This window comes from Eretmochelys imbricata, chromosome 1, assembly GCF_965152235.1.
Source record: "Eretmochelys imbricata isolate rEreImb1 chromosome 1, rEreImb1.hap1, whole genome shotgun sequence".
Taxonomy (NCBI): domain Eukaryota; kingdom Metazoa; phylum Chordata; order Testudines; family Cheloniidae; genus Eretmochelys; species Eretmochelys imbricata.
This window is the reverse complement of record NC_135572.1, coordinates 355,920,862-355,948,399: the sequence shown is the minus strand read 5'-3', so window position 1 is coordinate 355,948,399 and position 27,538 is coordinate 355,920,862. Positions and strand designations below refer to the sequence as shown.

The 27,538-nt window shown below is 66.0% G+C and overlaps 1 protein-coding gene across 1 annotated transcript in view; it reads right to left on the bottom strand.

Annotated features, from left to right (window-relative positions):
- Positions 1-23,257, bottom strand: part of KCP (kielin cysteine rich BMP regulator) — a 50,646-nt gene extending 27,389 nt beyond the window's left edge. The window contains 13 exon segments of the mRNA XM_077807924.1: positions 583-662; positions 1,118-1,211; positions 1,977-2,018; positions 2,020-2,060; positions 4,716-4,809; positions 5,497-5,579; positions 7,647-7,743; positions 10,542-10,618; positions 13,283-13,466; positions 15,358-15,608; positions 17,871-17,943; positions 18,933-19,489; positions 23,146-23,257. Coding sequence (XP_077664050.1) covers positions 583-662; positions 1,118-1,211; positions 1,977-2,018; positions 2,020-2,060; positions 4,716-4,809; positions 5,497-5,579; positions 7,647-7,743; positions 10,542-10,618; positions 13,283-13,466; positions 15,358-15,608; positions 17,871-17,943; positions 18,933-19,489; positions 23,146-23,257 — 1,785 coding nt within the window.
- Between the last annotated feature and the right edge of the window lie 4,281 nt (positions 23,258-27,538).

The window sequence follows — 27,538 nt, the reverse complement described above, 5'->3', positions numbered from 1 at the left end:
TTTGCGGGGGTTGCTCCAGCTGCCTGCAGGGATGCTCTGGCCGCCTCTTCCTAACCAGAGACCCAGGAGGGGGCTGGGAGCAGGGGACTCTTGGCCCGGGAAGCGAGACAAAGGCCGGAGGAGGAGCAACGGGCAGGGCAAGAGCCGGGCAGCTGGAAGCGAGTGAGTCTCGGCTGGCTTGGGGCGCAGGGGGAGGACCAGAGCCCTGGCTTTGCCCTGCGCCGTGTTCCCGTCGACTAATAACCCGGCTGACTGCGGGGTTGGGGGGCAGGGCCCTCTGGCTGCCCCGGGGGCCCGGACTCGCTGGGGGAAGCGCACAGAGGGGCAGAGGAGACTGAATGCCCCGGGGTCAGACCCAGGAAGGGGGAAGCTGGGGAAGCTTCTTGCCCTGCGGACAGGCTGCTCCCCGGAGGAGGCTTCCCCAGAGTCCTGGCTGGGTCGTAGGGAGCAGCCCCAGAGCATCGCCCCGGGGACGCCGGGACACCGGCCAGCCCCTCCCCGGGGATGCCTGGGGGAGGCAGGCCCCAGCCCCTCTGGTGTGCAGACGGGCAGTGCCAGGCTGCCCCCGTCCGGAGCACGCACCGTGCAGGTACACTGGGTGCAGGGCTCCCCGCTGGGCACCGGCTCCCCGCTGGCAAACTCCCGGCCATCCAACGAGCAGCCTGCAGGGAGAGAGGGCAATGCATCCTGAGGGCACCCCCCGCCCCGTTCCCCACCCCCCGGACACAGCTGCAGCCCCCAGCCCAGCACCAGCCCCCTGGCAGGGTGGGATGGGCACCCAGGTGGCCTCCTCCCGAGGGCACTGGGCCGGCCCCACAGCCAGGGAATGCAATAAGTTTTCTGGGCCTCAGCCCAGTGCCCACCTCACCCCGCTGCCCCGCCTGGCACCAGCTGGGCCCTCACTGGCAGGCCCCATGCAGGGACCACGGAGCCCGCACCCCAGGGCTGGGAGGGGGGCACTGACCCTGGCATTACCTGGCCTGGGCCCAATAAGACCAGCCATCCAGCAATGAGGGGGGGCCCAGCGGCCCAGACCCACTTCCCCATTGACCCCGCCCCGCCCCCCACGGCCCCAGGGAGTACAGCCCCCACCCCCCGCGAGAAGCCCCTCACTCACCGTCGCAGACGGGGCAGCAGGTGCCCGGCCGGGGGCTGGCAGGGTGGCGGCACAGCCTGGCACATTGCCTCTTCCTGCACACGGCACGGCCCTCCTGGGGGGGGGGCGGGGGGGGTCACAGACTCACAGATTTTAAGGGGACCATTAGGATCGTCTCGTCCGACCTCCTGCACATCGCAGGCCACAGAACCGCACCCGCCCCTCCTGTCAGAGACCCCGGACCCACGTCTGAGCTGTCCCAGTCCTCAACTCGGGGTTTAAAGACTTCGGGGTGCAGAGAATCCCGCGCCCCACGCTGCAGGGGAAGGCGAAACCCCCCCAGGGCCGCTGCCAGTCTGCCCTGGAGGAAAATGCCTTCCCGACCCCAAATATGGCCATCAGCTGATCCCTGAGCACGTGGGCAAGACTCCCCAGCCAGACCCCCAGGAAAGGATTCGCCGTCGTAACCCAGATCCCACCCCATCTGGCACCCCACCACAGGCCACTGGGCACTTCTACCGCTAGAAGTCGAAGATCAGAGACTTGCCCATCGTACCACCCCCTCCACAAACTTAACGAGCTTAGTCTCGAAGCCAGAGATGTCAGGGCCTCCGGGGGCCACTCGCAGGCCAGCAGCTCCCATCCCAGGGCGTTCCCCACCCCACCCAGACCCCCAGACAGACCCAGGGCCCCCCTGGAAAGGGTCCAGCCAAATAACGGGCGGGGGGCGGAGCTGGGCTGGGCTGGGGGCGGAGCCTGGGAATAGAGCTCTGCCCTGGGCAGCGGGGAGCGCCGGCAGGGGGTGCCCTCAGGCCTGGGGCCAGTGGGGATGGGGGCCCCCAGGCTCTGCCCAGCGACACGGGGGGGGTCGTGGCCTTACCAAGCAGCGGCAGCTCTGGCAGGGGTCTGCGCGCGGCACCCACATCCTCACCGTGCGCCCGCTGGGCGGCTCCGTCCACACAGCCTGGGTGGGAGAGAACCGGCATCAATCGGGCCCCTGGCCCCCCGGCTATCACTGAGCCCAGGCCATGGCTAGCAGGGGCAGGGAGAGCGGGGCTGCAGGTCGGGAGTGAGGGGCACCGGCAGGGGCTGCGGGGGGCTGGGGGGGAGCCCAGGATGGGGATAGCAGGGGGCTGCAGGTCGGGAGTGAGGGGCACCGGCAGGGCTGCGGGGCGGGGGGGGGTGAGCCCAGGATGGGGATAGCAGGGGGCTGCGGGTCGGGAGTGAGGGGCACCAGCAGGGCTGCGGGGCAGGGGGGGGGGTGAGCCCAGGATGGGGATAGCAGGGGGCTGTGGGTCGGGAGTGAGGAGCACCGGCAGGGCTGCGGGGGGCTGGGGGAGCCCAGGATGGGGATACCAGGGGGCTGCGGGTCGGAAGTGAGGGGCACCGGCAGGGCTGCGGGGGCCTGGGGGGGGAGCCCAGGATGGGGATAGCAGGGGGCTGCAGGTCGGGAGTGAGGGGGCACCGGCAGGGCTGCGGGGCAGGGGGGGGGGTGAGCCCAGGATGGGGATACCAGGGGGCTGTGGGTCGGGAGTGAGGGGCACCGGCAGGGCTGCGGGGGGCTGGGGGAGCCCAGGATGGGGATAGCAGGGGGCTGCAGGTCGGGAGTGAGGGGCACCAGCAGGGCTGCGGGGGGCGGGGAGGAGCCCAGGATGGGGATACCAGGGGGCTGCGGGTCGGGAGTGAGGGGCACCGGCAGGGCTGCGGGGGAGCTGGGGGAGCCCAGGATGGGGATACCAGGGGGCTGCGGGTCGGGAGTGAGGGGCACCGGCAGGGCTGCAGGGGGCGGGGGTGGGAGCCCAGGATGGGCATAGCAGGGGGCTGCAGGTCGGGAGTGAGGGGCACCGGCAGGGCTGCGGGGGGCTGGGGGAGCCCAGGATGGGGATAGCAGGGGGGCTGCGGGTCGGGAGTGAGGGGCACCAGCAGAGCTGCGGGGGCAGAGCCCAGGATGGGGATAGCAGGGGGCTGCAGGTCGGGAGTGAGGGGCACCAGCAGGGCTGCGGGGGGAGCCCAGGATGGGGATAGCAGGGGGCTGCAGGTCGGGAGTGAGGGGCACCAGCAGGGCTGCGGGGGCCTGGGGGGGAGCCCAGGATGGGGATAGCAGGGGGCTGCAGGTCGGGAGTGAGGGGGCACCGGCAGGGCTGCGGGGCGGGGGGGGGGGGTGAGCCCAGGATGGGGATACCAGGGGGCTGTGGGTCGGGAGTGAGGGGCACCGGCAGGGCTGCGGGGGGCTGGGGGAGCCCAGGATGGGGATAGCAGGGGGCTGCGGGTCGGAAGTGAGGGGCACCGGCAGGGCTGCGGGGGGAGCCCAGGATGGGGATAGCAGGGGGCTGCGGGTCGGGAGTGAGGGGCACCAGCAGGGCTGCGGGGGGCGGGGAGGAGCCCAGGATGGGGATACCAGGGGGCTGCGGGTCGGAAGTGAGGGGCACCGGCAGGGCTGCGGGGGGAGCCCAGGATGGGGATAGCAGGGGGCCTGCGGGTCGGGAGTGAGGGGCACCAGCAGGGCTGCGGGGAGCTGGGGGAGCCCAGGATGGGGATAGCAGGGGGCTGCGGGTCGGGAGTGAGGGGCACCGGCAGGGCTGCGGGGGGCTGGGTGAGCCCAGGATGGGGATAGCAGGGGGCTGCGGGTCGGGAGTGAGGGGCACCGGCAGGGCTGCGTGGCAGGGGGGGTGAGCCCAGGATGGGGATAGCAGGGGGCTGCGGGTCGGGGAGTGAGGGGCACCAGCAGGGCTGCGGGGAGCTGGGGGAGCCCAGGATGGGGATAGCAGGGGGCTGCAGGTCGGGAGTGAGGGGCACCAGCAGGGCTGCGGGGAGCTGGGGGAGCCCAGGATGGGGATAGCAGGGGGCTGCGGGTCGGGAGTGAGGGGCACCGGCAGGGCTGCGGGGCAGGGGGGGTGAGCCCAGGATGGGGATAGCAGGGGGCTGCAGGTCGGGAGTGAGGGGCACCAGCAGGGCTGCGGGGAGCTGGGGGAGCCCAGGATGGGGATAGCAGGGGGCTGTGGGTCAGGAGTGAGGGGCACCGGCAGGGCTGCGGGGCAGGGGGGGTGAGCCCAGGATGGGGATAGCAGGGGGCTGCGGGTCGGGAGAGTGAGGGGCACCGGCAGGGCTGCGGGGGGCTGGGGGAGCCCAGGATGGGGATAGCAGGGGGCTGCGGGTCGGGAGTGAGGGGCACCGGCAGGGCTGCGTGGGGCTGGGGGAGCCCAGGATGGGGATAGCAGGGGGCTGTGGGTCAGGAGTGAGGGGCACCGCAGGGCTGCGGGGCAGGGGGGGTGAGCCCAGGATGGGGATAGCAGGGGGCTGCGGGGTCGGGAGTGAGGGGCACCGGCAGGGCTGCGGGGGGCTGGGGGAGCCCAGGATGGGGATAGCAGGGGGGCTGCGGGGTCGGGAGTGAGGGGCACCGGCAGGGCTGCGGGGGGCTGGGGGAGCCCAGGATGGGGATAGCAGGGGGTTGCGGGTCGGGAGTGAGGGGCACCGGCAGGGCTGGGACGTCTTCTGCAGTGGAAGGTTCTTGTCTCCTGTTAAAAGGGCCTGATCCTGCCCCCCCCAGCACCCCCCTTCCCCCACATTGTCCCCTGCCTCCCCTCCCTCCACTCACCCAGCAGTGCCCCCCCAGGCTCACCCTGGCAGTGGGGGCAGCAGGCCCCGGGCAGCTCCTCCTGGGTGGCGCAGTGGAGCTGCGGGCAGACGAGTCGGAGGCACTGGACGTTCCCATCCTGGGCAGGAGAGACGCAGCTGGTGTCCGACCCCACCTCGTCCCCTGGGGGGTCCCGTCCCCATCCCGTCCCCTGGGGGGGTCCCAGCCCTTGGGGGTTCCCAGGGGTACCTGTCCCAATCCATCCCCTGGGGGGTCCTGTCCCGATCCCGTCCCCTGGGGGGGGATCCCGACCCCATCCCATCCCCTGGGGGGATCCCGTCCCCATCCCGTCCCCTGGGGGGATCCTGGCCCTACAAACGCAGCACCCCAGGGACCTGGACGGGGGAGGGGGACTCTCTTGGGGGCTAAGGATGCCAGAGACGCAGAGCCCGACCCTGGGGGTCGCTGTGGCCTGGACGGTGCCTGGCGCTGCAGCCCCAGAGGATCAGGATACGGGGTGGCAAGGCCACATGGCCGCCCTGACAGGAGAGTGGGACCCCCTGGGGGTCTGGCCCGCAGAGGGGCCCCTCCAAGGGGCTGTTCTGGAGCTGGGGGAGCCCAAATCCTGGGGACCCCAGCTCTGCCAGTGCCTCTCACTCCCAACCCACAGCCCCGTTAGCCCTGCCCCAGGCTCCCCTCGCCCAGCTCTGCTGGTGCCCCTCAGTCCTGACCCACAGCCCTTGTGACCCCCGCCCTGGCCCCCCCCCCCTGGTTTGCCCTGTGGGGGCCCTGGACAAACCCCTGCCCCTGGAGTGCAGGGTCTCACCAGGCAAGAGCAGTTCATGCAGGGGTTGGATGTGGCCAGGAAGACGTCTCCGTCCTGGTACCTTTGCCCGTCGTACTCACAGCCTGGGCAAAGGAGAGCGATCGGGTCACACGGACACCCCTCCTTTCCCCTGGGCTGCAGGGAGCCAGGGGCTCAGCAGCGGGCGTTGCGCTGGGGGGTGAGTGGGGCAGGGGACGCTGCACTGGGGGAGCGGGGCAGGGGCTCAACGGGGGTTGTTGTGCTGGGCGGAGCAGGATGGGGTCTCAGCAGGGGGCTCTCCCCTTTTAATGTCGGCTCCTCTGCAGTCCCTGAGACGTAGCTCCTGGGGTCCCGGATCCAAGTTCCTGGCCCGAATCCATAGAATCATAGAATATCAGGGTTGGAAGGGACGTCAGGAGGTATCTAGTCCAACCCCCTGCTCAAAGCAGGACCAATCCCCAATTAAATCATCCCAGCCAGGGCTTTGTCAAGCCTGACCTTAAAAATATCTAAGGAAGGAGATTCCACCACCTCCCTAGGTAACGCATTCCAGTGTTTCACCACCCTCCTAGTGAAAAAGTTTTTCCTAATATCCAACCTAAACCTCCCCCACTGCAACTTGAGACCATTACTCCTTGTCCTGTCCTCTTCTACCACTGAGAACAGTCTAGAACCATCCTCTCTGGAACCACCTCTCAGGTAGTTGAAAGCAGCTTTCAAATCCCCCCTCATTCTTCTCTTCCGCAGACTAAACAATCCCAGTTCCCTCAGCCTCTCCTCAGAAGTCATATGTTACAGTCCCCTAATCATTTTTATTGCCTTCCGCTGGACTCTTTCCAATTTTTCCACATCCTTCTTGTAGTGGGGGGCCCAAAACTGGACACAGTACTCCAGATGAGGCCTCAGCAATGTTGAATAGAGGGGAACAATCACGTCCCTCGATCTGCTGGCAATGATCCTACTTATACAGCCCCAAATGCCATTGGCCTTCTTGTTGACTCATATCCAGCTTCTCGTCCACTGTAACCCCTCGGTCCTTTCTGCAGAACTGCTGCCGAACCATTCGGTCCCTAGTCTGTAGCTGTGCATTGGAATCTTCCGTCCTTGCACTTGTCCTTGTTGAACCTCATCAGATTTCTTTTGGCCCAATCCTCTAATTTGTCTAGGGCCCTCTGTATCCTATCCCTGCCCTCCAGCGTATCTACCTCTCCTCCCAGTTTAGTATCATCCGCAAATTTGCTGAGAGTGCAATCCACACCATCCTCCAGATCATTTATGAAGATATTGATCAAAACTGGCCCGAGGACCGAACCTTGGGGCACTCCACTTGATACCGGCTGCCAACTAGACATGGAACCATTGATCACTACCCATTGAGCCCGACAATCTAGCCAGCTTTCTATCCACCTTATCGTCCATTCATCAAACCCATACTTCTTTAACTTGCTGGCAAGAATACTGTGGGAGACCGTGTCAAAAGCTTTGCGAAAGTCAAGGAACAACACGTCCGCTGCTTTCTCCTCATCCACAGTTATCTCATCATTAAATTAGTCAGGCATGACTTGCCCTTGGTGAATCCATGCTGACTGTTCCTGATCACTTTCCTCTCCTCTAAGTCCTTCAGGATTGATTCCTTGAGGACCTGCTCCACGATTTTTCCGGGGACTGAGGTGAGGCTGACTGGCCTGTAGTTCCCAGGATCCTCCTTCTTCCCTTTTTTAAAGATGGGCACTACATTAGCCTTTTCCCAGTCGTCCAGGACTTCCCCGGATCGCCGTGAGTTTTCAAAGATAATGGCCAATGGCTCTGCAATCACAGCCGCCAACTCCTTTAGCATCTGAGGGCTGCCCTGGATTCGGATGACCTGGGCTTGGGTGCCCCGGTCGTGCTGCCCTGTACCCGGCTCTGGCAGCCACGTGACCAATGCCCATTGTTAGTTTTAACAAAGACCCCTCCCACCGTCACGGTCCCCCCCAGAGATGGCTGCACTCCTCCAGCACCGCCCCACGCAGCCTAGCGGGACAGCGAACCCCAGGGTCCATGCCCACTGCCTCCCCTCCCCTGCAGACACAGCGGGTCTTGGGACACGCCACTGGGCCTCTGCCAAGGGGTGGGAACAGGGGCACCCCAGAGCCAGCCTGACCCAGGTGCCCGCCCCAGCAGCACCTCACCTGGCCGACAGGTGGGGCAGCACTGCCCAGCCAGGGTCTCGCGCTCCAGGCAGGAGAGCTCCGGGCACACGGTCTCCTGGCACCGCACGGTCCCAGCCTGACAGGGAGCAAATACAGTTGGCAGGGGCAGCCAGACTGCGGGATCAGCCCTGTATGGCCAGCGGGGGGCGCTGCGCCCTGTGAGTCCCTCTCCCCAGGTACAAGGCGCCCATGCCCCAACTCCCCAAATCTACTGTGCCCTGCTATTCAGCCCTGACCCGCAGCCCCCTGCCGGCCCAGCCCTGGGATCCCCCCACCCCCTGAGCTCTGCCGGTGCCCCTCAGTCCTGCCCCGCAGCCCCTGCTAGCCCAGCCCTGAGCCGGGGGCAGTGGTTCTGGGTTTGAACCTCAGGCAGTGGGACCCACTTGCCCCCCTTCCCCTCCTGGTGCCCAGGACTCACCCTGCAGGTGCAGGTGCTGCAGGGCCCCTCCTGGTAGCTCTGCCCGTCCCTCAGCCGGTGCCCGCTGTACAGACAGCCCGCACACTCGGGACAGCACTTCCCCTGCGAGGGGAGCGGGTGCTGGCAGGCGGGCGGCGGGCACTGCTCCGTCACGCAGCGGGCTTCCCCCTCCTGGGCACACGGCACACGCCTCAGCACAGGGAGACGGCTCCACACGGGCACACGCCTCCACACGGGCACACACCAACCTCTGCTGCACTCGCTCGGGCAGTGAGACATATGGGGGGGCCAGGACTCCTGGGTTCTATCCCAGCCCTGGGAGGGGAGTGGGCTCTGGCGGGTTAGAGCAGGCGGGGCTGGGAGCCAGGACTCCTGGGTTCTATCCCAGCCCTGGGAGGGGAGTGGGCTCTGGCGGGTTAGAGCAGGCGGGGCTGGGAGCCAGGACTCCTGGGTTCTATCCCAGCCCTGGGAGGGGAGTGGGCTTTGGCGGGTTAGAGCAGGCGGGGCTGGGAGCCAGGACTCCTGGGTTCTATCCCAGCCCTGGGAGGGGAGTGGGCTTTGGCGGGTTAGAGCAGGCGGGGCTGGGAGCCAGGACTCCTGGGTTCTATCCCGACTCTGGGAGAGGAGTGGGCTCTGGTGGGTTAGAGCAGGCGGGGCTGGGAGCCAGGACTCCTGGGTTCTATCCCGACTCTAGGAGAGGAGTGGGCTCTGGTGGGTTAGAGCAGGCGGGGCTGGGAGCCAGGACTCCTGGGTTCTATCCCAGCCCTGGGAGGGGAGTGGGCTCTGGCGGGTTAGAGCAGGCGGGGCTGGGAGCCAGGACTCCTGGGTTCTATCCCAGCCCTGGGAGGGGAGTGGGCTCTGGCGGGTTAGAGCAGGCAGGGCTGGGAGCCAGGACTCCTGGGTTCTATCCCAGCCCTGGGAGGGGAGTGGGCTCTGGCGGGTTAGAGCAGGCGGGGCTGGGAGCCAGGACTCCTGGGTTCTATCCCAGCCCTGGGAGGGGAGTGGGCTCTGGCGGGTTAGAGCAGGCGGGGCTGGGAGCCAGGACTCCTGGGTTCTATCCCAGCCCTGGGAGGGGAGTGGGCTCTGGCGGGTTAGAGCAGGCGGGGCTGGGAGCCAGGACTCCTGGGTTCTATCCCGACTCTAGGAGAGGAGTGGGCTCTGGCGGGTTAGAGCAGGCGGGGCTGGGAGCCAGGACTCCTGGGTTCTATCCCGACTCTAGGAGAGGAGTGGGCTCTGGAGGGTTAGAGCAGGCGGGGCTGGGAGCCAGGACTCCTGGGTTCTATCCCAGCCCTGGGAGGGGAGTGGGCTCTGGCGGGTTAGAGCAGGCGGGGCTGGGAGCCAGGACTCCTGGGTTCTATCCCGACTCTAGGAGAGGAGTGGGCTCTGGAGGGTTAGAGCAGGCGGGGCTGGGAGCCAGGACTCCTGGGTTCTATCCCAGCCCTGGGAGAGGAGTGGGCTCTGGCGGGTTAGAGCAGGCGGGGCTGGGAGCCAGGACTCCTGGGTTCTATCCCGACTCTGGGAGGGAAGTGGACTCTGGCGGGTTAGAGCAGGCGGGGCTGGGAGCCAGGACTCCTGGGTTCTATCCCGACTCTGGGAGGGGAGTGGGCTTTGGCGGGTTAGAGCAGGCGGGGCTGGGAGCCAGGACTCCTGGGTTCTATCCCGACTCTGGGAGGGGAGTGGACTCTGGCGGGTTAGAGCTGACCTCCTGGCACCCTGAACCCCAAAGCACGCGGGCTCAGCCTGGGATCCCCTTCACCCACATTAGCCTCCTTCCTCTCTAGCATTTCCACAGGGCACTTTGTGTCCCCGCAGGGGCCCCCCCCAGCACTGAAATGCAGCTGCCTCTGGGGCAAAGGGCAGCAGCCCCCGACCAGCCGGTGCCAAGGACAGGATGGGACGAAGAATCAGGCCCCCAACGGGAGCTGAAGAGGGGCAACGAAGGAGGCAGGGGCACCCTCCTGGACGTAGCGCCGGCCCGGACTCCGGGGTCCATCCCCAGCTCTGCAAAACAGTGCTGGGACCACACGGGGGCCAGGCCCCTGAGAGACACTTCCCGACTGCCAGGGAGAGCGTCCCCTACTGAGCCCCTGTCCTGCTCCCCCCAGCACAGCGCCCCCCTGCTTTTCCCCCCTGCCCCCCAACCCCCTGCCCCAGCCCTGAGCCCCCTCCTGCACCAAAACTCCCTTCAAAGCCCACGTCGGGGTGTCAGCCCCCAAAGTGCCTGGGTCCATGTGTCCAACCCCACCTCCCAGTGCCCGTGTCCGTGTGCCCAGCCCCCCAGTGCCCGTGTCCGTGTGCCCAGCCCCCCAGTGCCCGTGTCTGTGTCCAGGCCCCCCCCGGTGCCCATGCCCATGAGCCTGCCCCCCTAGTGCCCATGTGCCCGCCCCCCTAGTGTCCGTTTGCCCAGCCCCTCCAGTGCCCACGTCTGGGGGCCTGGCAGGGCTGCGGGTGCTCACCCGGCAGCGGCAGGTGGTGCAGGTGTCCCTGGCGAAGGCGTCCCCGTTGCTGTAGAGCTGCCCTGCATAGCTGCAGCCTGGGAGGGACACGGGCACAGCATTAGCATGGTAGGTGGGAGATCCCCGCCCCTGCCCAGAGCCCTGCAAGGGCCCCACCCCACAGCCAGCCAGGGGAATGAGCGGGGCAGGTGTCGAGCTGCAGCCAAGGGAGACTCCAGCTCCCTGCATGCACCGGTGTGCTAGCTGATCCATGCTCAGGGCATGGGGCACCAATGCATGCTGGGACCTGTAGTCCCCAGGAGCTCCACCAGCCCAGCTGGGCTCACCAGGGCAGGGTTCAAACCGTGACCTCCAGCCTGTGGGCACAGCAGCCCTCAGCAACCCCCTGTGATGAAGCGGGACTGTTGTTAATGTTGCCTCTGAATATTGTGGGGATGCCTCAGTTTCCCCTATGCAGTCTTAAGTATCTAGGTGGTGGGATAACGGTGTAGGATCGTTGCAGAGCCCTAGAGGGCAGGTGTGTGCAGGGGTCTGGACACAGAGAATGGCCGACACCCTGTTTCCTGGCAACTGATGGCCTGGGCCCTTCCCCCTTGCAAGGTGAAAGCTGAAGGGTGGGAGAACAAAGGAATCAGGTGCCCTCCTGGCCCGGGACAGGGACAAAGCCCAGGGGAGGAGGGGCTGGAGAGAGTTTCAGTTTGGGGCTGGCTGGGGACAAGGAGTGAAGTGCAGACAGGGTTGTCTGGCTCACTGCCCCCCAAAATGGACCCAGCTGAGGGGTCCTGTTCTCTGCACCCACAAGCTCTGTGTTAGACCACGTTCCTGTCGTCTAATACACCTCTGTTTTACCGGCTGGCTGAGAGTCACGTCTGACTGCGGAGTCGGGGGGCAGGACCCTCTGGCCCCCCCAGGACCCCGCCTGGGGGACTCGCTGGGGGAAGCGCACGGAGGGCAGAGGAGGCTGAATGCTCCGAGGTCAGACCCAGGAAGGTGGAGCCGGGGGAGCTGTGTGTCCTGCAGACAGGCTGCTCCCGGAGAGGAGGCTCCCCCAGAGTCCTGCCTGGCTTCGTCGGGAGCAGTCCCAGAGCATCGCCCGGGGACGCCGGGACACTGCCCCACAGCTCTTCTGACCCACTGGGCGCCTGATGGTGATGGAGACGCCCTGGGGCAGCCGGAGGTGGTGGGTGAACTGGGCAGCTGGGGGGGGGGGGGGCACGGAGCCGGAGATGGGAGATGCACAGGCCCCAGCCACGGCTGCTCCCTCTGCCAACTGCACCGCGCTGCCCCGGCTGAAACCCACTGCCCCAAACCTCCCCACCCCCACGTCAGGACCCCCTGCCTGGGGCGGTAGGAGTGCAGCCCCCAGCCCTGCGCCCGGGGGCAGGGAACTGGCCCGCAGGACGCCAAGAGAAGACACGTAGGCACGCACACGACCCTCATTCCCATGCAGCGGCACGGCCGAGAGCTCCCCCTCCCCAAACGCCGTCTGGCTCCAGGCTGGCAGGGGGCAGCGCGGGCCGGGAGGGGTGAGGCACGGGGCAAGCTGCTGGGAGCCCAGAGCAGGGCTATGGGCCCGCTGGGGGGTACGTGTGGGTGAAGTGCCCCTGGTCCAGGCACTGGCAGAGGAATCCAGAGGGCTCAGTGCTCAAGGCCTGGCACAGCCCCCATTTGAACACAGGCTGGGGGCACAGGGCTCTAAAACAAAACCAGACCGTTCACACCACCCACAGGGACATGGCAGCACCCACGGGCCAGCCCGGTGCCCCTCCCTGCGGCATTTGGTCAGATCTCTGGGCCCGGCCACCTACCCGTGTGACCCGCCCCAGGCAGCCCCATGCCCATCTCCCTGTGTGACCCGCCCTGGGCAGCCCCGCGCCCTCCTCCGCCTCTGACCCACCCCAGGCAGCCCCGTGCCCTCCTCCCCGTGTGCCCCGCCCCAGGCAGCCCCTGTGCCCCGCCCCGGGCAGCCCCACGCCCATCTCCCCGTGTGCCCCGCCCCGGGCAGCCCCGCGCCCTCCTCCCCGTGTGACCCGCCCCGGCAGCCCCACGCCCTCCTCCCCCTGTGCCCCGCCCCGGGCAGCCCCGCGCCCTCCTCCCCGTGTGACCCGCCCCGGCAGCCCCACGCCCTCCTCCCCCTGTGCCCCGCCCCGGGCAGCCCCGCGCCCTCCTCCCCGTGTGACCCGCCCCGGCAGCCCCACGCCCTCCTCCCCCTGTGCCCCGCCCCGGGCAGCCCCACGCCCATCTCCCCGTGTGACCCGCCCCGGGCAGCCCCACGCCCTCCTCCCCGTGTGCCCCGCCCCGGGCAGCCCCATGCCCATCTCCCCGTGTGCCCCGCCCCGGGCAGCCCCGCGCCCTCCTCCCCGTGTGACCCGCCCCGGCAGCCCCACGCCCTCCTCCCCCTGTGCCCCGCCCCGGGCAGCCCCGCGCCCGCTGCGCTGAAGGGGGAGCTCCCCCCACCAACAGTAGGAGAGCTGTTACCCCGCGGCAGTCGCTCAGGCAGAGGGACGAGAGCCGCAGACGGCTGAGCTGCCCTGACGGCGGCAAAGGTCGGTGCCAGCCAGGCGCTGGGGTGAGAGCTCAGCGCATGGCACAGCCGCACCCAGCCCTGCCCCGCGCAGCACAGGGCAGGCTGGGCACGATGCCCCCGGAGCACCGGCAGCCAGGCCAGCCCTAGGCATGGCCGTGATGGCTGAATGGCACAGCGCCCCCTACAGGAGCCAGGGCCCGGGGCCCCTGCTCACCGAGGCACTGGGGCCGGTCCTGGCGCGCCGAGCACCGCACCTCCCCCTGCAGGCAGATGCAGGCGGTGCAGGCGTCCTTGTCCCAGGTGGCTCCGTCCTCCTGCCGCGTCCCCTCCCACACGCACGCCGGCCTCCGGCACTCACAGCGCTCCAGGGACTTCACGCGGGCCAGCAGCTCCCAGTTCTGCAGGAGACAGCGGGCGAGCCGTGAGCATGGGCTGGGGGTCTAGTGGGCGGGGGGGTCCTGGGAGCCAGGACTCCTGGGTTCTATCCCATCTCTGGGAGGGCAGTGGGGTCCAGCGGTTAGAGCAGGGGGGCAGGACTCCTGGGTTCTATCCCAGCTCTGGGAGAGCAGTGGTGTCTAGTGGGTGAGAGGTGGAGCAGGACTCCTGGGTTCTATCCCTGGCTCTGGTAAGGGAGTGGGGTCCAGTGGTCAGAGCAGGGGGCTGGGAGCCAGGACTATTCCTGACTGGGAGCCGGAAGGGGGCTGAGTCTCATAGAATCAGGGTTGGAAGGGACCTTGAGACGTCACGTACAGACCCCTGAGCTGAGGCAGGACCATATGGACCTGGACCAGCCCTGCCAGACCCCTCAGTGTCAGGAATCCCATGATCCCCCGGAAGCCTGGTCCAAAGCTGATCGACCCTGAGAGCAATAACGTTTCCCCTCCTATCCAACCAAAACGGGCCCTGCTGCGGATTATGCCCATTCCTGCCTGTCCTGCCTTCTGCGGAGAAAACCGGATCCCCGTCCTCTGGAGAACAACCCGTGAGATGTGAAGACTGTTCTCAGGTCCCCCCTCAGTCGCCTTCTCTCAAAACTAAGCAGGTCCCGTTTTTTAACCTCTCCTCCGAGGTCAGGTTTTCTAAACGCGCCCCAGAAGGAGCGTAGCCTTCTTCACACCTGCCAGACATGGCTGACCCACACTCAACGTCCAATCTGCTGTAGCCCCCAGCTCCTTTTCACCAGCGCCACCCCCTCGCTGCCGCTCCCCGGTTTGCAGCTTTGCCTTTGATTTCTCCTGCCTCCGTCTGTATTGAATCTCAGCGTGTTGAATTCAGACCAATTCCCCCATTTGCCCAGCTCACGCTGAATTCTCACCCCCCTCGCCAAGGGCTGGCAACCCCCCCAGCCGGGTGTCACCTGCAACCTTTAGCAGCATATTCTCCACGCCAGGAACCAAGTCAGTAATCCAAGTATTGACTCGTCCTGGACCCAGCCCTGACCCCTGCGGGGCCCCACCAGACACGGCCGCCCCGCTGGCCAGTGAACCCGGGTAACGACTCTCGGAGAACTGTCTTTCAATGAGTTTCACGCCCATCTTATAGTAATTTCATTGCGACCACATCTCTCGAGGGAACGTCACACGGGACCGTGTCCAAAGCCTTATTAAAAATCAAGCTACATCAGACCTACAGCTTCTCCCCCACCCCCCAGTCGCACCCACTCGGCCAGCAACCCCGTCCCAGAAGGCAATTAGGTTGCTTTGGCATGCTTTGGTCGAGGCAATCCATGCTGGCTGTCCCTGCTCTCCCCTACGTGCTCACAAGCCGATCCTTCCCTAGCTTCCAGGCTGAGGGGTCTCTAATCCCCCAAGTCCTGTTTGATCCCCTTTCTCAAGAAGGGTGCCGCGTCTGCCCCTCTCTCGCCCTCTGGTCCCTCACCCGGTGGCCAGGTCTCAAAGATAATCGCTACCGGGTCTGGGATGGCTTCAGCTAGTTCCTTAAGCATCAGAGGGTGAATTTCATCAGGCCCTGCCGACTTGAACACATCTCACCTCTCTAGACGAGCTTTCCCCTGGGCCTGGCCTGTCGGGGCCGGCATTCCTTGCCCCGGTGGTTCATATGACCCGTGTGAAGTATCCGCTCACCATTTACTGCCTTAGTGAAACAAACCATGGGTGAAACCCGTCAGCCTTCCTGGTGCCGGCCGTTAGCAGCTCCCCGGCCCGGCTCCTTCCCACGGGGGCAGTCTGCAGTGGCCCCTTTCTTATTGTCTCGGAGGAACTGCCCGCTCTCCGGAGTGCCTTTTCCCCGGAGCTTTGCCTCCCGCTGGGCCGCGTCCCCGGGTCCTACCTGCGCTTTGACCATGTCCAGCATGGCCCCGAATCCATCCACCAGCTCCTCCAGCCGCTGCATTCTGTCCTCCAGGGCGTCCGGGTGGGGCCGCGCCAGCCCCGGGGGGAACTCAGGCTCGCCGGGCTGCTGCTGGTAGTTGCGGATGTCGGCGAGGGCCGGCGGCTCCGGGGCTAGGGGGGATCCTTGATCAAAGGGGGGCTCGGCCAGGTACCCCTCCTCCGCCAGGGTGTACGGCACGGGGAAGGGGTCTGCAACACACCGCAGGCAGGGCGTGAACGGGGGAGATGGTTCCGCAGCGCTGGTTCCAATCCCGCCAGGGCTGGCATGTGCCCGTCCCCGTGGGAACGGGGATCTTGTGCTACCCATGGATGCCTGGGGGCTGGATACGAGGGGTTTGCTGGGGGGAAGCCTGGGAAGCCCAGGGAACTCTGCGAACCACCCCCCACCTGGTGCCACTTCTCCCCTGGCTCCACTGATGGCCTGGCACTGCGCACCCCCGGCACCCGCTCTGGAGCCCAATGACTCCAGCCCCTGGGATCCTGGGGGTACCTGGAGCAGTGGGGAGGGGGGAAGGAATAAATGGGAACCCCATATACCCCAGCCCTCGCTGCTCCCCTGGGGAAACCCTCCCCTACTCGCCCCCCCCCCCAGACATCTCAAAGCCAGTTCCCAGCAGCCACCAGGGTGCCAGTTAGATGGCTGGTGCACAGCGCCGCCCTCTGCTGGACGGATGCAGAGCTGCCTTGATGTGTGTCATGGGCTCAAGACTGCTAATAGTGGGGATTCCCCTTCCAAAGGAGGCCTGTTGTCTGGGAGCCAGGACCTGCACCTGCCAGGAAGCTGGGCAAAGCCCTGGCCAGGGCGGGCAACATCCACGGGGCCTTTGGTGACTGCAGCGGGGACAGGCCGGGAGACGGTACAGAGACCTTCCCCAGACACCTCAGCTGGCCAAGCCCACCTCACCTCCATGCTGCGGCGGGGGGTTTGATACATGGGGGCCCCTCCCCCCGATACACCCCATCCATGCTCAGCTCACACGTGTTATGCACACTCATGCCCATCAACCTGGGGCACCGAATCCCACCCTGCACCCAGCGCCAGCCAGCCGAGCCGAGGGTGGGCCCAGCACCCAGAGCGTAGCCAGAGGAAACAGCTGATTCCCCCTGGCCCAGCAGCCAGTGCCAAGGGCAGCCGGTTGGCCAGCCCCGAACTGGCACCGGCCACGGCGAGCACAGCTTGGCCCCATGTGCCCGGCCGATAGCTGGTTCCAGGCTGGTCTCTGCACCTTGCTGGGCTCATATGGGGGAGGGGGGATGTGCTGCAGATCAGAGGGGGCAGGGGAGGATGGGGGGCTGCCCAGGGTCCCCCAGCGCCTGGAGCACTACGCGGCTGCCAGGCCCGGGGACTTGAGCACATGGGCAGTGTCTGAGGGGCAGCGTTCAGAGCCGGGCCCTGCCCGTCTGCCCCACATCCAGCCAGGCCCCAAACTCTCCGCTCCCCACCCGCTGTATCTCCCCAGATCCTCCTTGTCCTCCGGCTCCTGGGGGCTGGCCTCAAGCCAGCGTCTATGGCTGGGGGCCCGATTCCATCCCAGACTGACTGCCCAAGGAGGGGGGCACCGGTGGGGGGAACGCTCAGGAGGGGGGTTAGCCCACATGCAGTGGCCAGGAGCCTGCACCCGGCGCAGCTGAGGGCCCATCCCCCCAGCCTCAATGGGGGCAGTGGAGCGGAGCCAGCCCCAGCAATTAGCGCCAAAGGCTGCCCGAGGCCCTGCTCGTTAGCGGATGAGGCCGGGGGCAGCCGCGGGGCAGCTGTTGTTATGGCTGCCAGGGCCGGAATTGAGGCCAGTGGGGAGAGACGGGGGGCGGGAGAGGAGAGGAGCCCAGGGAGGGGGTTGGTGGGGGGAGGACACGCCGGGGGACAGGGCCAGGACTGACTGCAGCTGCAACGCTGAGAACAGAGACCTGGATCTATCCCAGCTCTGGGAGCGGAGTGGGGTCTAGTGGTTAGAGCAGGGGGCTGGGAGCCAGGATTTCTGGGTTCTATCCCCAGCTCTGAGAGGGGAGTGGGCTCTAGTGATTAGAGTGGAGGGGAGGGGTCCAAGGGCCCGGAGCAGCCAGGCCCCCGGGGAAGGGCTTGGGGGGCCATCACATGGCCAGGCCCCAGCCCCGGTGACCGGCTGATCCAGGATTCCCAGAGGAGAGCGCCGGGTCTGCCCGGCTCTGTCCCAACCCAGGGGCAAGTCCCCTTCCTCACCCTAATCGCCCCCCATTCTCAGCTTCCCCACGTGTCCCCCCCAAGACCTGCCAAGCGCCCCACAGGAGGAGGAGGGGGAAGCAGGATTCTGCGGTGCCTGGCACTCTGCTAAGCAGGGGCAATGCTGATTTATTCAGATCTCTCCCTTGTGGGACCCCACCCAGCCCGGGGTGGAGCTGGATGTGCGGGGTGGTCTGGAGATGCACCCCCCATCCCAGCCCCATCCCAGCCCCATGGCCGTGGCTGGCTCCTACCTGCCAGGTTCTCGCAGTGCCACGGCCGGCGTGGGAATCCGCTCGGGGAGATCTCAGCCGTCTGCCAATAACCCTGCAGCGAGAGCGAAGCCCGTCAGGCTCCGGGTCGCCCGCCAGCACCAGGGGCGAGAGCCCAACGTCACTGCACCCACGAAACTGGGGTGTGCACGTGTGTCTCTGGGCTGCTGTGTGGGGTGCTCAGAGCTGGGGTAGTAGGGGGCTGCGGGTTGGGAGGGAGGGGCACCGGCAGGGCTGTGGGGTGAAAGCCCAGGGTGGAGATAGCAGGGGGCTGCAGGTCGGCACTGAGGGGCACCGGCACAGCTGTGTATGGGGGGCACCCAGGGCTGGGATGGCAGCGGGCTGTGGTTCGGGAGTGAGGGGCCCTGGCACAGCTGTGTATGGGGGACCCCCAAGGCCGGGATGGCAGGGGGCTGCGGTTCGGGAGTGAGGGGCCCTGGCAGAGCTGTGTATGGGGGGCACCCAGGGCTGGGATGGCAGGGGGCTGCGGTTCGGGAGTGAGGGGCCCTGGCAGAGCTGTGTATGGGGGACCCCCAGGGCCGGGATGGCAGCGGGCTGCGGTTCAGGAGTGAGGGGCCCTGGCAGAGCTGTGTATGGGGGGCACCCAGGGCTGGGATGGCAGGGGGCTGCGGTTTGGGAGTGAGGGGCCCTGGCAGAGCTGTGTATGGGGGACCCCCAGGGCCGGGATGGCAGCGGGCTGCGGTTCAGGAGTGAGGGGCCCTGGCAGAGCTGTGTATGGGGGGCACCCAGGGCTGGGATGGCAGGGGGCTGCGGTTCGGGAGTGAGGGGCCCTGGCAGAGCTGTGTATGGGGGACCCCCAGGGCCGGGATGGAAGGGGGCTGCGGTTCGGGAGTGAGGGGCCCCGGCAGAGCTGGGAAGGGAGACAGTCCTGAGCTTAGGGGGGAGAAGGCAGTGGGGGGGACGGGACCCTCCCGCTGCTGCTAGGCCCTAGCTCGGGAAGGACACTGGCAGAGCCCCACGGAGGGCTGCCTGGGTCCGGAGCCGGGGCGGGCAGGGGCAGCTGCCTGTGGGCGCAGGGCTCACCAGGAACTTGCTGGCGGGGTCCCCGGGCAGGCTGGCGAAGGTGATCTGCAGGTCAAGGGGCAGCAGCAGGCTGAGCGCGTCCCGCAGGCCGCCCCTCTCCAGGAGCACGGCCGGGCGGCAGTCCACGAAGAGCGCCAGGCGGTGGGGCTGCAGGTCGAGGGCCAGCCGGGCCCAGCGGCCCCGGGCGAAGGGGCTGCCGCCGGGGAAGAGCAGCGAGGCGGGCTCCATGCTGGGCCCGGCGCGGTAGTCCAGACGCAGCTGGTTGGCGCGGGTGCTGGACGCCAGCTGCAGCAGCGGGCGCCCGTCCCGCGCGGCAGCAGCCGGCGACACCAGGGAGATGAGCGTGCCCGCCGAGCCCTGGCTCTGCCTGGCCACGAAGTGGAAGCCCAGGGCGCCCTGCGAACTGGCCAGCAGGTAGACGGCGTAGTCCCAGGGCAGCGTCAGGTGGGGCACCCGCTGGCGGAACTTCCAGGCCGGGGCGCCCGGCTCGGGGCCCGGGGCCCTGCTGACGCCCTGGACGGAGCGGGTGACGTTCAGCGCCTCCAGCAGGTCAATGACTGCGAAGCAAGTGGGGGGGGGGGGATTTAGCAACGTGCATCTCTCCCGCCCCCCGGGTTCTCCCCTGCTCCGTCTCCGTCTGCAGAGCCGTCATCCCAGGCAGGACGCGGGGATCTCTGCTGGGACCCCCCGGTCCCCACTTTCATGCTGAGTCCCTGGCTGGACCGATGCTGAACCCCAAGGGGCCCGATCCTGACCCTGAGCAAAGGGGAGCTGGGAACCCTCATGAAACTTGCCCCCAGCCAGGCATGGGCCACTGGCCCGGTGCACAGAGACCCAGTGGGAGCTGAGAAGTGGAAGAAATGGGAAGGAAGAGCCACCCCCCTGCCCCATCCCCTCACCCAAGCGCGGGACTTGGGGGGGTCTGGAACCTGCAGCTCTAAAAGCCTGGGGATCTGAATCCTGGTGCTGGTGCCCCTGAGCACAGAACCCACTGGGCTGGGGGGCTGGATCCTGTCACTGATGCGCTCGGGCACAGATCCCACTGGGCTGGGGGGTGGATCCTGGTGCTGGTGCCCTGGGCACAGAGGGTCATGGGCTGGGGGGTGGATAGCCGGGGGGTCGCCTGAGGATTCTCCCCGGCTGTCCCTGACAGCTCTGTGCAGCTGTGCTGCGGATGGCGTGCCAGGTACTGGCCCACGGCCCAGCCAGGGGCTGTGTTCACAGGCAGCCGGCAGGAGCCTGGTGCGTGGGAGCCCTGCTGAAGAAGGTGGAGGGGGGCAGAGGGAAGCGGGGGGGCTGCCTGGGGGGCAAGGGGAGGAGAGGCAGAGAGAGAGAGACCTTGGATCTCACTGGGATTCACTCAGCCCCCCCAGCCCAGCGGGGTCTGTGCCTGGGGGCACCAGCGGCAGGATCCCCCGCAGCACGTCCATCTCCTCCTGCCAGGCCTGCGGCTCTAGAGACCGGGTAGTGGCTATGGGCAGCCTGAGCCATGCAGCCGTTCAGCCCCTCTCGAGTGCCGCCCCCAGGCGCCAGGCCTGGTCTCCTGCAACTCGTACAGGGGGTCCCCGCACCCCAACCTCTCTCAGCCTGGGCCTCCGGCCTGCAGCCCCCTGCTGCCCAGCCGCGTTAGCCACACGGCCCCCTCCCCAGCTCGGTCCCAGTCACCTTCCCCCCAGTGCCGAGGCCACCGACAGCGTCAGCCACACGAGGTGCCCAGAGCCGAGGCCTCACTGCCCACATGCCCCAGACGGCTGCCACCAGCTCCCCTCCGCCACGCGGCCCCACGGGGCAGGGAGCGGTCGCCGGCTCCGGGCGGCTCCATCCTGCTCTGGCAGCGCGGGGAGACCGGGCCAAGCCCGCCCAGGCTTTGCGAGTGGGAAGCTGCAGCCCCACGGGCTGCACCCCAAGCCCTGGCTGACGGGCAGCTGGCGCGGCTTCATGGCCTTTGGTGTCCTCGGCTCTGCCCGGGCTGCTGCCACAGGCCCATGGGCAGTGCGGCCCATGGCAGGCCGGCAGCGTTCCCTGATACGCCGGGCAGGGGCTCTGCCCCACGCCCGCCTGGATGGAGCTGGGGGGGGGGGAATTCCCCTCCTGACAGCCCCCCTCATTTCGGTTTCCTGTGGGGCTCCCCATGGCACCCTCCTGGCTCCCAAGCGGGCTGATACCAAACCCCAGAGGGGAGGGGCTGTGACACACATGACGCCCACACTCCACCCCGGGCGGTTACCAACCAGCGCCAACGAGCAGGCAGAGCAGGGCGGCGTGGACGGGCGCCGCGGTGCAGCCTGTCTGTAGGGTGCGCTGCGATGCCTGCAGGGAGTGTTTTCTCCTGCATGCAACACTCCTGGTTCTGCCAGAGCACATGAGCCAGCAGGGGGTGCGTTCCCCCAAAAAGGGCATGTCCCGGCGCCACAGGATGGGGGCCGCACCCCAACTTCATACAGACTCTTGGAGAACCCCCGTTTCTGCCCCAGTCTCTCTCTGCCTTCCCTAGGCAGTACCAGGCACACCAAGCTGGGTGCTGGGCCCAGGAACCAGCGGAGGGCCCCCAGGAGTGGGACTCGGGTAAACCCAAAGTGGGGTGAGCAGCTGGCCCGGCAGACCCCCACCGCGGGATCACCAGGACTGGGGGTGCAACACTTGTAGGGAATCAGGCCATCAGCGGGCAGGCTGCCCCAGGCTGGATGGCACAGGGTTTGCCCAGGGCATTGGGGTGTCCAGCTAGGGCTGATCCTTTGGAGGGAAGCATCCACCCAGCCTCGGGGGCACAGAGGGTGGGGACAGACGGGCTCCCACTCCCGGTATCAGTACCCATGTCCTCTTGGACCCGCCTGGGCTCAGACCCATCTGACCCCTAGAGGGAGCAGACGGTTAATGGGGAGACATTGGTGGGGTGGAGACTCGGAGGAAGGTGGATTCATGGCCCTCCTCGCTCCCTGCAGACGAGGGGGACGAGGCAGTAGCAGGACCCCAGCCCCGTTTCAAACCCAAAGGGTCTGGGAGGGCAGGGCCACACAGCAGCTCATCATGTGCCACGGAAGAGGCCGGACCTGGTGAGCCAGGTGCTGTGAGACCCCTGGGGCCGGGAGAGACGCTGGGGCACCGGTGGGGCCAAACTTCCCCAGGCCACTTGTTAAAGTGACCCTGCTCCAGTTGGAAGAAACGTGATACAGTGGGAATTTTCTGGAATATTTTTACGATGCCTGAGTGTGCCTCGGTTTCCCCTTATCCGTTGCGTGGTTCCCCAGCGTGGGAAACGGGCTATGGTTGCAGGGCAGGATGGGGTGGGGGTCACCTCCCTGTTGGGCTGGAATGAAGAGTCCTTAAGAAACTGGCTGAAACTGACCCAGATCAACAAGGGGTCCAGAGAGACAGGCCTCCTTTAGTATGATAAAGGGAACGGGCCAGCTGGATCCCGGTGTCAGAGACACGGATTCTACCACTCCACCACAGCTGGGTTTGGCCCTTGTATCTTTAGTGACCCCACATCTGGTGAGATCCCAGAGTTAGGAACATCTGGAGATGGCCCCGGGAGGGCGTGGGAGGCCCAGCTGCAGAGAATGCCCGCATTCTCAGCCACATATCGCCGGGGGCACCCGGACGCCGGGGTCCCAGCCTGCAAGCCCTCTGGAGTGAACAGGCCCCAGGAGAATCATCACCTGGGAATCCAGCCCAGGCCAGGCCGCAGGCCCTGGGGCTCTGGGCCTGGTTCATGTCACGCTCTCCCTGCCCCGTCCCCACACCAAACCAGCACGAGGAGCGGGGGGAAAGAATGGGCCCAGCCTGACCCCAAGGGGAAGAAGAACCGTGACTAGGCCCAAAGTGCTGCCGGGCGCCCCAAGGAAACACGCAGAGCCCAGGGGTGGCTCATCCCCTCCTGGGCCAGTGCCAACTCCATTCCAGTGCCAGCCCCAGGCCCTCCAACGGGGAACCCCCCTAGGTGCCCCCAAGGCCAGCCCTGGGCCCCCCAAACCGAGAACCCTCCGGGCAGGTCCAGCAACCCAGGCTGTGCCTGGCCCCGGGCCCGCTCCAGCAGCGGAAGCCCGAGCCCAGGGGGCTCCCATGGAGCAGGGGGGCTCCGCGCCTCGCCAGCGGGGCCAGGGCTGGGGCCGCCGCGGGGCAGGGGATTCCCGACGCCGGGAAGGAATCTGCGCGGAGCCGGGCGGGGCACGTGGGTCCCCTCGGCCCGGCCGTCGGAGCGGGGCTCACTCACCGTTGTCGCCGTAGTGGAGCGGGGGCAGCTCGGGGCCCGGCTCGCCGCCCGGCGGGGCCTGCAGGGAGAGCGCCGCCAGCCCGAGCCAAAGGGCCAGGGGCAGCCGCGCCATGGGCCGAGCGCCCGGGGCCAGGCGCACGGAGCGCGGGGAGAAGGGCGGCCGGATCGGGGCCGGATCGGGGCCGGGGGTCCCGCCCTGTACAGTTTAGCTCGGGGAGCCCCCGGGGCAGAGCCAGGCAGCAGCACCGGCCAAGGCGCAGGGCGCACGGGGATGGGGGGCCCCGCGCCACTCCCCGCAGCGCAGCCGGGCTCTGCCTTGGCCCGGAGCCGGAGGTGCCGGGGACCGCGCCCGTCCCCTCTGGGGGCACAGCCGGGGCGGCCCGCGGGGGAGCGGAGCTGGTGGGGCGGCGGCGGGGGGAGCAGCAGCCGGGCGCCCTCCGGACTCCGTGCGCCCCTCGGTGCAACGCAGCGGCGGGATCCCCTTGCGGGGAAGGGGGCCGGCGCCGGGACCCTCCGGGGGCCGGAGCGAAAACCCGGAGCGGAGCCGGGCGAGAGGCAGCGCGGAAGGGACCCGCTCAGAGCTGGGCAAAGGGGGTGTGTCGCCCCCAGAGGGGGCCGGGGACAGCTGGGCCCGGAACGCGGCACCGCACCGGGCATCGACTCAGCCCAGCCCCGGGCTGAGGGCCCGAGCCTGCCCGGGCAGGGTCCAGAACCCTGCGGGCCAAGCGCCGGCTCTTTTGAAAATCTGACCCCTGGCTTCCCTGCTTCGGTTCTGGGTGTGAGATGGGGTGTCAGGGATCCCCAGCCCGGTGCTCTGGGACAGGCCCCGGACCCCTTCAGTCGCCAGTCCCCGCAGGGGCACACGCTCCCCTGGCTTCACCGCCTCCTGGGTCCCATCCTCGGCCCCCCCAGCCCCCCTGCGTCCGCCGGGAGCTCCCTGCAGCGAGACCTCCTGGGTTGGACACCTGGGGAGGACACCCCCCCCCGCGCCTGCTGGGACTCAGCCAGCGGGGACAGGCAGTCGGTTTATTAGATGTCTGGACACCGCCTGGAAAGCCCTTGGTTAGCCAAGAGAACGGGCAGTTGCCCCCCGGCTCGGCCCCGAGCCCCCTGAGCCCACCTTAGTCCCAGGCCAGGAGCGTCTCCTCCTTCCAGCCCCTTGGTCCCCAGCTGGTCGCACCCTGCTGGCTTCCTGAGGGGGGGGGGAAGGACTCCACGGGCATTAGTTGCCAGGGGCCAAATGTTCCCTTGGAGTGGCCACTGTCTTCTCGGACTCTCCACGGGGCCCGGGGCCCAGGGCCCAGGCAGGTGGTGTCAGTCACACCTGGGTCTCTGCAGAGAGTCAACAACCTTTGCCCACCGTGCCCTGTGTGAGGTCCTGAGTGTACTATGAGCCGGTACAACATCCTGCATCCACTATGGGAAAAGGACCGAGAGACTTTTTCCATTGGACCATATGAACTGGAACCATAAACTCACGGAACATTAAATCCCACCAAATGAGGGTAGATCCATCCTCATCATCCTATCCACTCATTGTACTCCACACCTGAACATAGCCATGATATGGACAACACACGCCCATAGCTCAATGTCTGTACTTTGACCCGCTAAACTTTTACCCCCAATCAGGGAGATTGCAGATTATGTATCCCTTACGCCACCCGCTCCTACACCGAATTTCGCACCCCTTGATAATCTGTACCTTAGTCCCTGATAACCAGAAACTTCTATGCTTAAACTCTGTACCATTTTCTTTTTACTTCAACATCATCTTAATAAAATTATTCATGTCCCATTGAAAGGTGACAGGGCCGGAAAGAGTTAATTACCTCCAGCCTGACCTGACTGGCTTGGCAGATCTGGAAATGAACAGTGTCACAGAGTCCCTGGGCGATGCTCTGGAACTGCTCCCCATGAAGCCAGTCAGGACTCTGGGGCAGTCGCCTCTCCGGGAGCAGCCTGTCTGCAGGACACACAGCTCACCCGGCTTCCACCTCCCTGGGTCTGACCTCGGAGCATTCAGCATCCTCTGCCCCTCCATGCGCTTCCCCCAGCGAGTCCGCTCAGGCAGGGCTCCTGGGGAAGCCAGAGGGTCCTGCACCCCAACTTCGCAGTCAGACGTGACTCTCAGCCAGCCAGTAAAACAGAAGTTTATTAGATGACAGGAACATGGTCTAAAACAGAGCTTGCAGGTGCAGAGAACAGGACCCCTCAGCTGGGTCCATTTTGGGGGGGGGCAGTGAGCCAGACAACCAAGTCTGCCCTTCACTCCATGTCCCAGCCAGCCCCAAACTGAAACTCCCTCCAGCCCCTCCTCCTCTGGGCTTTGTCCCTGTCCCGGGCCAGGAGGTCACCTGATTCCTTTGTTCTCCAACCCTTCAGCTCTCACCTTGCAGGGGGGAAGGGCCAGGCCATCAGTTGCCAGGAAACAGGGTGTTGGCCATTCTCTGTGTCCAGACCCCTGCACACACCTGCCCTCTAGGGCTCTGCAATGATCATACACCCTTACCCCACCACCTAGATACTTAAGAACTACATAGGGGAAACTGAGGCACCCCCACAATATTCGGAGGAAACATTAAGAACAGTCCCACTTCGTCACAAACAGCGCTGTGACATGCGGGGCATTGTGAGAGAGAGAAGGGGAGCTGTGTGCTCAGGGCTTGGGATGTCAGCAAACGAGTCTTGTCTATACTATGGCTTTGAGTCAAAGATCAAAACAGGAGTATTAACATTTAGGAATAGGTTTCAGGGTAGCAGCCGTGTTCGTCTGTATCCGCAAAAAGAACAGGAGGACTTGTTGGCACCTTAGAGACTAACAAATTTACTTGAGCATAAGCTTTCGTGAGCTACAGCTCACTTCATTGGATGCATTCAGTGGAAAATACAGTAGGAAGATATATATATACACAGAGAACATGAAACAATGGGTATTACCGTACACACTGTAACGAGAGAGATCAGGTCAGGTGAGCTATTACCAGCAGGAGAGGGGGGTGGGGGTGGGGACCTTTTGTAGCGATAATCAAGGTGGGCCATTTCCAGCAGTTGACAAGAATGTGTGAGGAAGAGTGGGGGGTGGGGTGGGGGGGAATAAACATGGGGAAATAGTTTTACTTTGTGTAATGACCCATCCACTCCCAGTCTCTATTCAGCCTAAGTTAATTGTATCCAGTTTGCAAATTAATTCCAATTCAGCAGTCTCTTGGAGTCTGTTTCTGAAGTTTTTTTGTTGAAGAATTGCCACTTTGAGGTCTGTAATCGAGTGACCAGGGAGATTGAAGTGTTCTCCGGATGGTTTTTGAATGTTACAGTTCTTGACGTCTGATTTGTGTCCATTTATTCTTTTACGTAGAGACTGTCCGGTTTGGCCAATGGACATGGCAGAGGGGCATTGCTGGCACATGATGGCATAGATCACATTGGTAGACGTGCAGGTGAACGAGCCTCTGGTAGCGTGGGAAGACACTTGACTGAAATAACTACGGCATAGAGATACAGATTGAGGGGTGGTCAGTAGTCACTGCACCCCACTGTTGAGTTCTCTGTGGCTAATACCCCTCCCCCCGTGCCCCACCCCAGCCCTCAAAAGTCACTCCAGCAGTGCAAAAGACACTCTGGTCCCATGGTGAGAACAGGGGGCTGGAGGGCAGGTGCCAAGCTGGTCTGTGACTCAGTTTCCCCACCTATACAATGAGGCTAGCAATGCTGTAACAAAGCGATGGTGGTCACTGTGCTGCCCAGCTGGGCCTCGCAGAGCTGCATGAGGACAGTGGGGGGTAGAGCTTGGTGTTCTCCCGTTCCAGAGCCCCTGCTACTGAGCTAAAGGAGAATCTCCATAAGCAGTATAGGGCTTGGGACACAGCTGAGCTGTTCTGATTGCAGCCACTCGAGGGCAGTAGGGCACATGTACACCAGCCAGTTGGCAGCAATCCTTGGCTGCTGCCCAGCGGGGCTGGGACGACGAATGAAGCTTTGCAAAGCGGTTGGAGCTCTCGGGGCCTCGCTACAGGACAGGCAGCTCCATATCTTGTTAGCTGAACCAAGAGAAGGGCCAGGGTGGCTTGACCCCAGTCTGTGAGTATCTATGAATGGGCTCTGCAGCCTAACAGAGGAAGGTCTAAGGCAATCCCATGGCTGGTCGCTGAAGCTAGGCAAATTCAGACAGGAAATAAGGTGTAAATTATTAACGGTGGCAGGACATTGGGAGAATGTATCAGGGTCAGCACCTCTGCTCTAGCCACTAGACCCCAATTCCCGCCCAGAGCTGGATATAAATGCCTCACGTCCCCAACCCACTCTACGCCCCTCCCCGAGCCCGAACCCAGGCATGCCTGCCACTCTAACCCTTCCTGCCTGGCTCGATTATGCCCCCGAGCGGCCGCACTAA